Source organism: Podarcis pityusensis, assembly GCF_964106645.2.
Source record: "Podarcis pityusensis genome assembly, chromosome: 2".
Taxonomy (NCBI): Eukaryota; Metazoa; Chordata; class Lepidosauria; order Squamata; family Lacertidae; genus Podarcis; species Podarcis pityusensis.
In genome coordinates, this window is record NC_138029.1 from 56,825,364 (window position 1) to 56,837,944 (window position 12,581).

The 12,581-nt window shown below is 40.1% G+C and overlaps 1 protein-coding gene across 2 annotated transcripts in view; it reads left to right on the top strand.

Moving 5' to 3' along the window:
- KIF3A (kinesin family member 3A) overlaps positions 1–3,400 on the top strand; it is a 30,134-nt gene extending 26,734 nt beyond the window's left edge. For both annotated transcript variants that reach the window (XM_080997170.1, XM_080997169.1), the window contains one exon: positions 236–3,400. In XM_080997170.1, coding sequence (XP_080853296.1) covers positions 236–284 — 49 coding nt within the window. In that variant the 3' untranslated portion in view covers positions 285–3,400. The remainder of the gene's footprint in view (positions 1–235) is intronic.
- Positions 3,401–12,581: the final 9,181 nt, after the last annotated feature.

Here is a 12,581-nt window from a genome sequence, read left to right on the forward strand (position 1 = left end):
ATTGATTACCACAAAATTTAGACATGTTTAACATGTTTTAAACATTTTTAAAAACATGTCAGTGTAAGCACCTTTTAAATGTTTCGTTGTGACCATGCGCATACCTTAAATGAGGGCATCTTAGCTTCCTCCTGAAATCAGCCTGGTTTCTTGATTTTGTTGTCTGTTATGTGCACTTTGATTTGACAGCATTAATTTCTCTCTTCATATAACTTTCTTTCTCCTCTCCCAACAGAAAACGTTCTGCCAAATCAGGCGCTGTGATCGAGTCTTTGCTTCAGTAGACTCTGACAGTGGTGGGACTGCAATAAAGATTAGCATGTGGCTTAATACTTGGCCCAAATATGCAGATTCTCGTTTCTGGAGATCGCAGAAGAGTTTTGATGTTTGGTTGACACAGAAGTAGCTATAAAGGGCTACACTTGTGTCTTGGAGACAACAAGAAATACATTTGTTTCCCTTGATTTGCTTTTATGTCATCTGTTACATGTATATTATGTTCAATCTAAACTAGAATGTGACTGTAAATTTGTCAATGTTACTAATCCTGCTTCGGGCAGTATGCAGGTGAAGCTGTTGAGGATATGTGGTGTGTTTAAAATGAACTGAATTGACTGGAAAAGGTTTTGTGTGTGACTGAATTATAACCAGGATTCCACATCCTGATAGACCTGTTTTGCTTCCATTTGCCTCTTGTGTTGTTCTGCCTTTGCGCCACTGCAGACTTATTCTGGTAGCTGCAAGTTCTTGGGATGCTCTGAATCCCCTTCTGTCTTAAGTATCCCCTACCACATATGTGCAAATAACTTATTAATTTCTTCAGCATGTACTTCATGTGCATAGACTTTTCTCCCTATTGTTATACAAAGATGGACTGTTGTAGACCTTAGGTGGTGATGGGACGTGTTTTGGTTCAGAGAGTAAAGACTGAGAAATCCTTTAGACTGAAGTTGCAGCATGCATTCTACATCAAGTGCCCACCACCTGATTATTTCCCCCAGCACTTGCATCAGTTACTGACACTACTTGTTCTCCCTACCTGACGCCATTTCTAGTCTGAATGGACATTGTCATCTCTCACTCTTTTTACTGTTGAATCTTTCATCCCCCTTAAATTAGGTTGTGATGACTTTCAGTGAGAACAGTTGCTGTTGGATAGCTGTGGCAGTCTGAACTGAAAAATGAAATCCTGTGACATTATTATAGAAGGGGCTCTCATAAATAGTCTTAAAAGTAGTATCGTGAACAAAACATACTAGGTTTTTCTTGCATTCGTGAACCTAAATCATCTGGCCAAACTGGTTTTTGGATCAAGCAGCTGAGTCTGGGAACATTTTAGAAAGCCACCTTGGGCTTCATCCCTTCAGTGTTTCAGTGGAGGAACAATAAATGTTGTGAAGAATGTCATGAACTGCTCCATTGCCAATTACCAAGTTTACGCAATGGTAGTGTCAGCAGGTTGGTGCATTCTTACCCTCTCTTTAGTTGTACAGTGGTACCTCGTTTAGGGTCCATTTTGTCCACGGCAAACCCAGAAGTACCGGAACAGGTTACTTCTGGGTTTGCCGCACGCGCAGAAGCGCTAAATTGAGCTTTGTGCATGCGCAGAGTGGCGCTTTGTCGAGCGTCCCTTTCGTCAAGCATCTGGGCTCCGGAACAGATCCTGGACACAAAAGGAGGTACGACTGTACTTGTTTTGAGTTTAAAAGAAAAGTTTTTCCTTGTTCATCATTCCAGATATTTAGTTGGCACCAGGCTATTTTTCCAATCTCTTATTTATGAAGTGGTGCCACTACCATACACAATATTATGTGTTAATATTGTTTCTTTTGTAACTAAGTATATTGTGTGACAACTGCTGGAGATATCTGTTACTGTATGTATTTTGTAAGTGTTTAAATTAAACATGACACTAACTGTGCGACTTGTATTCTGAAAAATGTGTTGGTTGTTGTGAAATACTCCGATGCTCAAAATAATAATAATAATTTGTCATAACAGGATTTGCGATTGGACACTCTTGAGTCTTACTGATTGTGCTAAATTGCTATAGGCTGTATTGCTCACACACACATGAAAACTACTGACAATTTCAGCTAAATGTCAGCTGTAGGAAAAATTTAGTATGAATATGGAACGCAAACTTGGATTAAAAAAAATGGAAATGGGGAAAGACGAGTTTTTTGTTCATAGTTTGGTTCAACCCACTTATATAGGCATAAGGATTGGAGCTGATTTGATTCTTTTCGTACATAATGTATTCCTAACTCTCTGCTGGATTAGGAATAGATCAGTGGTTTCATGTCTAATCCATACATTGTTGTAATGGTCATTGCCAAAGGAAGGAATCTCCACCCAAATGCTCACCTGTCTGATAGCCCACAGGTGAGTGACTCCACAATTGTGGTGTTATCAGAAGACGCACATTGGGCATGCAAATTGTGTCTGAAATACAGTGTGATTGCATCATCTAATGAAGAAATGTGATAGTTACAATCAACCAATTGGAACGCCAATGCATACATTGACCTTTGATTACTACTGAAACATTTGTCTTTCTCTTGACTAGCTTTAGTTTTGGAGATTTAAAATTCCTGCTTGTCAAGAGGTAGGCAAATTTCAAATGTTGTCCCTTAAAAGTAAGTTTTAGGAGGATCCTAGCAGACTTGACTCTTCAGTTTTTAAAATAACATTTTGTCGTAGTTGTGGGCACTGTTTTTATATAGCTTGGGCCAGTTCTTTAGTCTTAAAATGCTAACAAATCTAAAATAGCACACAGGTTTTGTTTTGTTTTTCTCAAAAGTGGCATTCCAGGTTAGACACAGCCTTAGGACCGTTTTGAACAAAGGAGCAAGAGACTCTTAACAGGAACTTCAGTGAAAGTTCACAGCACCACAGTACAGCGCTTCATAGTCCTTTGTTGACTCACGCAATGCAAGTCCAACCTTGCTTGTGCACACACAGATGCCTCTCCAGCAGAGCAATCATCTTAATTTAGGAAAATTGGCCCAAAGCCTTTAATTTTTTCCTTAGCTTCAGTTTCAGCATCTGAAATGGTGTCTGCATGGGTTTTGTGGAGTCGTTTTCTTTAATGACTTAACCGGTTCCTGGACTACAAGAACAGAAGGAGATGTCTCGCTCCATGCCTTTGGAATTAGTTACCCTGTGTTCTTTACCATTCTAGCAACTGCTTATTAGTCCATGCCATCAAGTCTGTATATAAGGGCGTAAATACCAGATGTAAAATTGGTCCCTATTTATTGTTTTGCTAACTTTTTTGAGAGTTAAAATTTCTGGTTGCATTGTGTACAAAGTGTGTTCCTTATGTTGTATATAGTGACACAATGTCTTGACATTGAGCATGTTGATGCCTAGAAATAAAAGAATTGGATTCCCGACATATTTTTGCAGTCTCTCTCTCTGCCAATTCACACATCACAGTGAGCCATAGCTAATATCTTACAATGAATGAGCAGAATGCTATCATTTCCCTCCTCCCCTAGCAAGAGTGGAAGCAACAAGTTTTGGTTTAGCATTATATCCAGATTGGGTATTGTGGTCTGGAAGCCAAAAACAAACCTTTGATTCAGAGAATGATGATGATGATGTATTATTTATATGCCACCAATCTGACTGGGTTGTGATTTTGTTGAAGTTTTAAATTCATCAGTTTTGTGGGGAAATGCTTCAGTAGATAAACACATATAGGACAGTAGGCTCTCAAAGGCACAGGGAAAGTTTATATACATGTTGTCTGAATCCCTTATTATTATCTTCCAATGCAACTATTCTATTCTCAACTTAAGAATGGAAAGCGAAATACTGGTGGACAACAAAAGAGGTTTAAAGATGCCTCGAGGCAAATCTTTACAAATGTAGTATGAGCACTGACAACTGGGAAACACTGGCCTGCAAGCGCTTCAATTGGAGAACAGCATTTACCTAAGATGTCATGGACTTTGAAGAAACATGAATCCACAGTCACGGACTCACTGTTAAGACCGTTTTCATGGAAGACAATCTTACTCTATGAGTGATCGCCAAAGATAAGAGAGATATACCATATACATGGGGGAAAGTTACAAAAAGCAGGGGAACTACCCCTTAGTGAAAGGCAGCTTCTTAAGGATTGTGCTTTGCTGGGAAGGAACAAGGTGGTAGTGATCAACACATTCACAGTAACCCATTAATCACACACCTACATCAGCACAACCGGATGCCTTCATCTGTCCCAGCTGCAACAATGCGTGTCTCTCCTGTATCAGTTTCTACAGCCACAGCAGGTGCTGTGACTCCAATGATTTGATGCTACTCCCAAAGTCACACTTTTCCAGATGGATGTGATCTTCCCGGGACCTGCTGAGAAAGGGCAGGTAATGAATTAATTATTATTATTATTATTAAACCAAATTACTCTATTTCTATCTTTTCTCCTTTATTCTTATATATTGGATTACCTGACTTAATGGTATGTATTTGTGTGCCTGTTTTATAGTAGTAAGCCACTTTGAGGGTTTGGTCAGACATAAATGATGATTTAGAAAATTTAAACACAAAGATATAATCAGTATGGATTTCTCTCATGCTAATATTGCTTTTTCATCTCTACAATAAAAAGCAAAAACTGGAGTAAGTGTGTGCATGAACCGTATGAGGTTTAGTATTTCTGTTTCCGTCATAGAAATGAAAATGGCCAAACGTGGGGAAGCAGAGATGCAGACTATGATTTGGGACACAAATAGGGGTAAAGGTGTCTGTAATTTTATTTCTTATTTGATCTTGGTGTTATCAAGAAAAAGGGTTAAGGGGTAGAAGTGCCACTTCAGAAAGAGGGAGAGATAACAGATTTTTATCACCGTGACGGTACCAAAACTGCTAACATGAAGCAGAGGAAATGGTTATGATTATGCGAGTGGAGCAAATTCATAGGAACCATTGGAGAGGCATTCTCAGAATTTGCACCAAACTGCAGTGGGGGTGTAGCAGCCCTGTCAAAGGAAGAATTGAAGAATCATCTGCTAGTTTACAGGGGGTGGAAAATCAAAGAAAAGATGAATTCATTCCAAAATGGTATTTCATTATTCAGCAACATAGTATAACTCCACAACCACTGTGGTGAAAGGACGGAAGAGGCATAAAGGAGAAGAGAACAGTGCCAGAACACAAATGAGTAAAAATATTAATAATAATGGGGGGGGGGAGGGCAAAGCCTCAAAACAATGCTGAGGTATGAAGTACTATGTGCGCCCCATTTCTCTGAACAATGAGACTTAGGACTCATCCACACTGTCATTTAATTAGGATAGGGAGCTAATAATAAAATAAAATAATAATAATAATAATAATAATAATAATAATAATAATAAGTTTATTATTTATACCCCACCCATCTGACTGGGTTTCCCCAGCCACTCTGGGTGGCTCCCAACATAATATTAAAAAGAGGATAAAACATTAAAAGCTTCCTGTACCTCCATTAATTCACCACTGTCCATTTGATGTTCCCCTTCAATCGCTGCCTTCCCATACTCTGCCTTCCCTCAATGTAGATTTTCTCAATCAGGGATACTCTGTAAAGGGGAAATTAGGAGAAAATTGGGATTGAGCAAGGGGAAAGTGTAGGAAGGCAGAGATTGGGAGAACATCATATGGACAATGGAGAATTACGGTAATGGAGGTACAGGAAGCTTTGTAACCACATTAAACAACAGCAGGAATGAACCATCAAACTATTCCTCTGAAATGTGGTTTATTTACAAAAGTACAAGTAGATTGTAAGTAAAGGTAAAGGACCCCTGGATGGTTAAGTCCAGTCAAAGGCGACTATGGGGTTGCGGTGCTCATCTAAGGCAGAGGGAGCTGGCGTTTGTTCAAAGACAGCTTTCCGGGTCATGTGGCCAATATGACTAAACCGCTTCTGGAGCAATGGAACAACGTGACGGAAACCAAAGCACATGGAAACACCGTTTACCTTCCTGCCGCAGCAATACCTATTTATCTACTTGCACCGGTGTGCTTTCAAACTGCTAGGTTGGCAGGAGCAGGGACAGAGCAACAGGGGCTCACCACCGTCATGTGGATTCAAACCACTGACCTTCTGATCACTGACCTTAACACTCAGCGTTACCAGAGGATAGGTACATTGGAGAATTCTGATGAAAACGGGACCAGAAATTGCTAATGTTCACACATTCATCCAACATCCAGAATGGAATGGAAATCAATCCAGCAAATACAGTTTGTATGATTATGTACCATTCCCCCTCCATTTGCATTGCATTTCCTTGGCAATGAAATGAATGGGGTGCAATAATGTAATGCAATTTTAATTTATGTGATATATGTAGGTTATATAGTTTCACCACAGCAGATGGCAGAATAAATAATGTAGGTTTTGGTGGGAGTCAAACTGCAGCATAATGGAAACTGTGTTGCATGAATACAGGGCAGAATGGAAAACGACATTACATCCCAGGGGTGATGGAAATCTTTCATCCCAGGGGTGATCATGAAATCACTCTCTAAGAGTTAAAGAAATGCATCTACCATCTATCCTGGACCATTTACAGTAATTTCCCTTTTCAAAAGAAAAAACAGGGGAAGAGATGTTAGGTCTTGCTTGGCCAATGGAAGCTACATTCCATCCTCAACACATTTCATTTTACACCTTCTGCAGGTATAAACAAATGTAACTTCTTGGAGTGCTTCATTCTTGAGTCACGCCAGTTGAAGTAGTCCAACACAGGATCAGACCATACATCCACAAACAGTTTTTAGAAGCCAGCCAGGGCACCAGTGAGGTTAACTGAATAATGCCTTTTGCGGACATTGTCGTATGCCCGGTCTCCAATCAGAGGGAAGATTGTAAGCATGTTCAGCTGCATGTGACTGCAGTCCTCCTTCAGGTCTCCCTATTCGTTGTGGAGATGGTGGGAGCCAGGCTTGTGTGACTCTGTTGCCTTCTTCGTGGGCAGTGGTTGTGTTTGCAGCTAGCATCTGAAGAGGCCTACAGAAGTTGGATGTTTACTCATTTCATAAAAATATATATAGTGTTTGATTGTAGAAAGGCAATCAAAGCAGTTTACACAGATTGCTCATTGCAATCAATCACCTACAGAGGACATTTAGACAGGCACCTACAATCCTGATAGTTTGCCACCTGCTGAAAACAGATTTGTTTCACCAATCGTGTTCAGAGAATTAATTTGATTTCATGCTGGTCATCCGTTCCTTAACTTATGATGTCAGAGTTTTATGATATTTTAATGATTTTATTGTACAACACCTTGGTAGTTCTTTAAAAAGAGCTGGAAGTTTTAATAATTTTTTTTTTAATAATGAGAATAAATTAATATTCTCTTTGTGGAAGGCATTCTTTCACTTTGTTGATTCTTTTGAGATAATTAGTGTGGTTAATGGAGATGCTCTTGATTCAGAGGGTTGAACTATAGAGAATGTTTCTTTTGGAGTGTTTTGAATGTCAAATATTAAAAAGGAAAGAGAATTTCTGAATCAATGTAATTTTAAGCCCTGAATTTAGCGGTTTTATAGATGCTCCCCTTTTAACAGGCAATGTTTTACTTCTGTTGTGAAAGTGAAACACATAATTAAGATTTCTCCCCCTATACTCCCACCCCCCAAATTTAATACTTTACAATTGCTTCTATATTCCTGACATGGCAGCTCCAGGTGGGCACCCCAGTTGCTATGTCTAGCAGGTCTGGGAATGTGGTTCCACGTTTCTGTAAAGGCCTGTCAGGCTGGTGGGTGGGGGAGAGAGCTTACAAGTGCCGCCCACATTTTTATCGAGTATTTTCTTTTTCTTTAGAACAGCTCTCTTCTATATGCTTCTAATTCTTTAGAATACGTTCATCCTGAGTGTTTTTAAAATTCTCAGCTTGGCTCATGCCATGTTACCAAGGAAGGAGGAAGCCGAACATTCAACTAACTCTCTTTCGTCATTCACTTAGCAGTTGTTACAGCTATTGTCACATTTCCCCACTAAAAATAAGTGTCTATTAATTTTTCAGCATCTGATTAGTATTTACCCTGACATCACTAGAGGTATGCAATGCCTTTTAGATTGGCGTAGGATTGTTGAGAGGCTGGAGGCTGACAGCAACTATGATTCTATTCTGAGCTAAAAATCACTATTTAATCCGCACAATGTCATTGTGGTTACTGGTAGCTTCCAGTTTGCATCATCCAACCACAGTCTAGACCCAGAAGACAACAGAAGGAATAAGAGTAAAGTTATTAACTGACTTTTTAACTGTTGTTGGTTTCAACATCGATTTATGCATATAATATAACAGGAACTCGGCATAGATTTTTGGAAATTATTTTATTGATTTTTCTTGGTAAATCTGTACACAGATTGCTTGGGTTTGGGGGTGGGTAGTTGGGGGGATATTTATTTATTTCAACATCAAGTAGTGCCAGCGATTAACTCAAACTCAGGGCAGCTCACAAATAAAAAAAAATTGCAACAAAATATTGTAAACTAAGCAGTACTTATGCATTCCTACCCTGCCTTTTACATCATAACATCCAACTAAAGGGAACCCAACTGCAGTATGTTTCAATGGGGGCAAGTGAAGAGATGTTTCTAGAGTTATTTATTTTATTTTATTTTTATTTTCTTTAATTCATTCATTCATTTGGCATATTAGTCACTTGTTACCTGAAGGCAGGGGTCGTCAACATTTTTGGACCAATGGGCACATTTCAAATTATGAAATCATGAAAATGATATACAGGTGGTACATGACCCCAGTCAAGCTTGCAAAAATTTATCACTTGCCCGATAACAAATGTTGGAAATGTAAAGAAACTGAAGGTACATTCTTTCACCTTTGGTGGATGTGCCCAAGGATTAAGGCTTTCTGGGAAATGATATATAATGAACTGAAAAAGGTATTTAAATATACCTTCTTGAAGAAACCAGAGGCCTTTCTCCTGGGCATAGTCGGCCAATTGGTGCCAAAGAAGGATAGAACCTTTTTTATGTATGCCACAACAGCAGCAAGACTACTCATTGCAAAGTATTGGAAGACACAAGATCTACCCACTTTGGAAGAATGGCAGATGAAGCTGATGGACTATATGGAACTGGCAGAAATGACTGGCAGAATCCGAGACCAGGGAGAAGAGTCGGTGGAAGAAGAGTGGAAGAAACTCAAAGATTATCTACAGAAATATTGTAAAATTAATGAATGTTAGAATGATGTTGGATAGAAATTAAGTGGTTTCCAGCTGTAATGCTTTAAGGGAATATGAAAAAAGGGTTATAAATAGGTAAAAATCTAATGCTATTATTTTTAAGATCAAGGATTAGGATAATTAAAGAGGGTAAGGATTTGCTGAACCAACAGACTGAAGTGGAATACAAAAAAGGGAGGTATGAGGAGGTCCGGGAAACAAGCTAAAGGAAAATAAGTAATGGAAAATCTGGATGTTTTTAACCATTTTTATTTTGTATTTTTGTTATTTTTTTCACTTTTATTGTAATATTTTTAAAAAATCTTAATAAATATCTTATATATAAAAAAAATCAAATTATGAAGGTGCCAGCCACAGAATGGCTGCTGGGTGTTTCTGTGATATATCAGAAAATGGCTGTGGAGAGGCGGACATGTCATAACACAAAAATTATAGAGAGTACAATCATGGTAAAGCTGTTCCATAACTGTACAGTGGTACCCCAGGTTAAGTACTTAATTCGTTCCGGAGGTCCGTTCTTAACCTGAAACTGTTCTTAACCTGAAGCACCACTTCAGCTAATGGGGCCTCCTGCTGCTGCCGTGCCGCCGGAGCACGATTTCTGTTCTTATCCTGAAGCAAAGTTCTTAACCTAAAACACTATCTCTGGGTTAGTGGAGTCTGTAACCTGAAGCATATGTAACCTGAAGCATATGTAACCCGAGGTACCACTGTAATTCCATACAAGAAAATTCTTAACCTGTTGAATTTCTGCCTGTCGTATTGCTGTCAAAGGTACAAAACCCAGCTTCCCCCAATAGTAACCATAAAGCAAAGCCTAGGCTGCCATTCTGTACCAAATTAGCTAGGAGTAAGGCCCTTTAAGCATAAAGACTTACCGTATTTTTTGCTCTATAAGACTCACTTTTTCCCTCCTAAAAAGTAAGGGGAAATGTGTGTGCGTCTTATGGAGTGAATGCAGGCTGCGCAGCTATCCCAGAAGCCAGAACAGCAAAAGGGATTGCTGCTTTCACAGTGTAGCGATCCTTCTTGCTGTTCTGGCTTCTGAGATTCAGAATATTTTTTTTCTTGTTTTCCTCCTCCAAAAACTAGATGCGTCTTGTGGTTTGGTGCGTCTTATAGAGCGAAAAATACGGTAACTCTGAATAGGCATGTATACCATTGTACTGTAACTTAATTATATTGAGTAGAATTCGTTGTCACACTTTCTCAATCATGCTGTCTGTGCAAGTATTCCAGCATGTTAGATGGAACAACACCCCTCTGGGGTTCTTCAGATTCCCCAAAGCTCATTTTGTGTGTTACAGGGAACAGAGAGGGGGGAGGGGGGAACCCATTTCACAAGCAGAAGTCCTTGTGCAGGGCTTCTAATCTAGACTTAGGAATGAGCAGTGAGGTGGTGAAGTTCACTGATGATACAGACAGAGTGTGAGACGCTCCAAAAAACCCTCTCCAAACTGAGTTAATAGAGGTGAAATTGTGAGTGCAGTTCAATATAGTGCAAAATGATGCATGTTGGGACAAAAAATAATAATAATCACATATACGCTCATGGGATCTGAACTATTTGTGATGGACCAGGAAGGAAACCTTGGAATCATAGTGGATAGTTCAATAAAGATGTCAACCCAATGTGCGATGGCCGAGAAAAAGGCGAATTCCATGCTACGGATCATTAGGAAAGGATCATTGAAATAAAACTACCACTATCATAATGCCATTCTCCAAACCTATGGCACGACTTCGTTTGGAATACCGTGTACCGTTCTTGAGGTAGCTTCACCACAAAAAGGATACTGTAGAGTTGGAAAAGTTTCAGAAAAGGGCAACCCATCAAGGTGATGGAGCGGCTCCTTTATGAAAAAAGCTTGCAGTATTCGGGACTTTTTAGTTTAGAGAAAATATAAGCAAGAGGTGACACGGCAGAAATTCATAAAATTAAGCATGCCTTGTAGAAATGTTTGTATGCCTCTCTCGCACCACTAGAACTCATGGGCCTCCAAAGAAGCTGAATGTTAGAAGGTACAAGGCAGATAAAGAAAGCACTTCTTAGACTATGGAACTTCCACAGGAGACAGTGAGGGCTACCAACTTGGGATGGCTTTAAAAGAGTATTCGGCAAATTCATGAAGAGGGCTATCAAAAGTTACTAGCCATGATGACTATGCTCCGTCTCCACAGTTGGAGGCACTAAGGCTTCTGAATATCCTACAAGCATCATCTGAAGCACTTCTTTGTGCGCCCTGGACACAATGCTGACCAGCGCCTCCATGAACAGCTGAGAGTTCAAAATGGCCCCCAGGCTGCACACCTGGTCCTTTAGGGCCACAGTTACCCCATTCAGAACCAGGGAGTCATCCACACCTGCCTGCCCCCTGTCCCCCAGAAACAGAACTTCTGTCTTGTCGGGATGTGACCTCAATCCGTTAACCACCTTCTAAACACCTCCAGACACTCACACAGGACGCTCACCGCCTCCAGTGATTATGATTCAAACTAGAGGAAGAGCTGGCACCCACAGCACGTTTATCAAGATATGAGTACCTGTACCTCATTTTTTTTTACCAAAAAAAGAGAGAGCACTGAGTTGATTAACTCAGTAGGTGGCAATGGGGACCATGCTGTAGGGGACAAGTCAGTATCATTAGTCCCCATGTTTCCTGAGGAGGAAAGGTGAGAGGCCATTTATGAAATAAATGCTTAACTGTTGTCACCTACTATGCTCTTTTTATTAATCTACATCACTGGGTTGTCACATACAGACTGGAAAAATATATGTGTAGCTGGAACAATTACAGTGGTACCTCGGGTTAAGTACTTAATTCGTTCCGGAGGTCCGTTCTTAACCTGAAACTGTTCTTAACCTGAAGCACCACTTTAGCTAATGGGGCCTCCTGCTGCCGCCGCGCCGCCGGAGCACGATTTCTGTTCTCATCCTGAAGCAAAGTTCTTAACCCGAGGTACTATTTCTGGGTTAGCGGAGTCTGTAACCTGAAGCGTATGTAACCCGAGGTACCACTGTACTTCCTAGTCCTGAACATTGTTCAGCAGTTTGCGTAAGCTGCAGTCGAGAATCCACAAACATCACTAAGGACCTCATTCCAGAGGACTTGACAAAACCCTGGGACATGATGTTTTAATTTCAGGGCTATTCTAAGACTTGAGAGGCCTCTTGGCAAGAGTCGCCTCCTCTGCTAATGAGCATCCCTGATTGATTTACCCAGCAGAACTGACTGTGCTCCTTTGACCAATGACACTATAACTGGCACCAGACAACTGCCATTTTAACTTCCCACAATGCCCCAATGTATTGTTGCTTGGGAGCACTGCAGGAAATTAAAATGACAACCACTAATGCT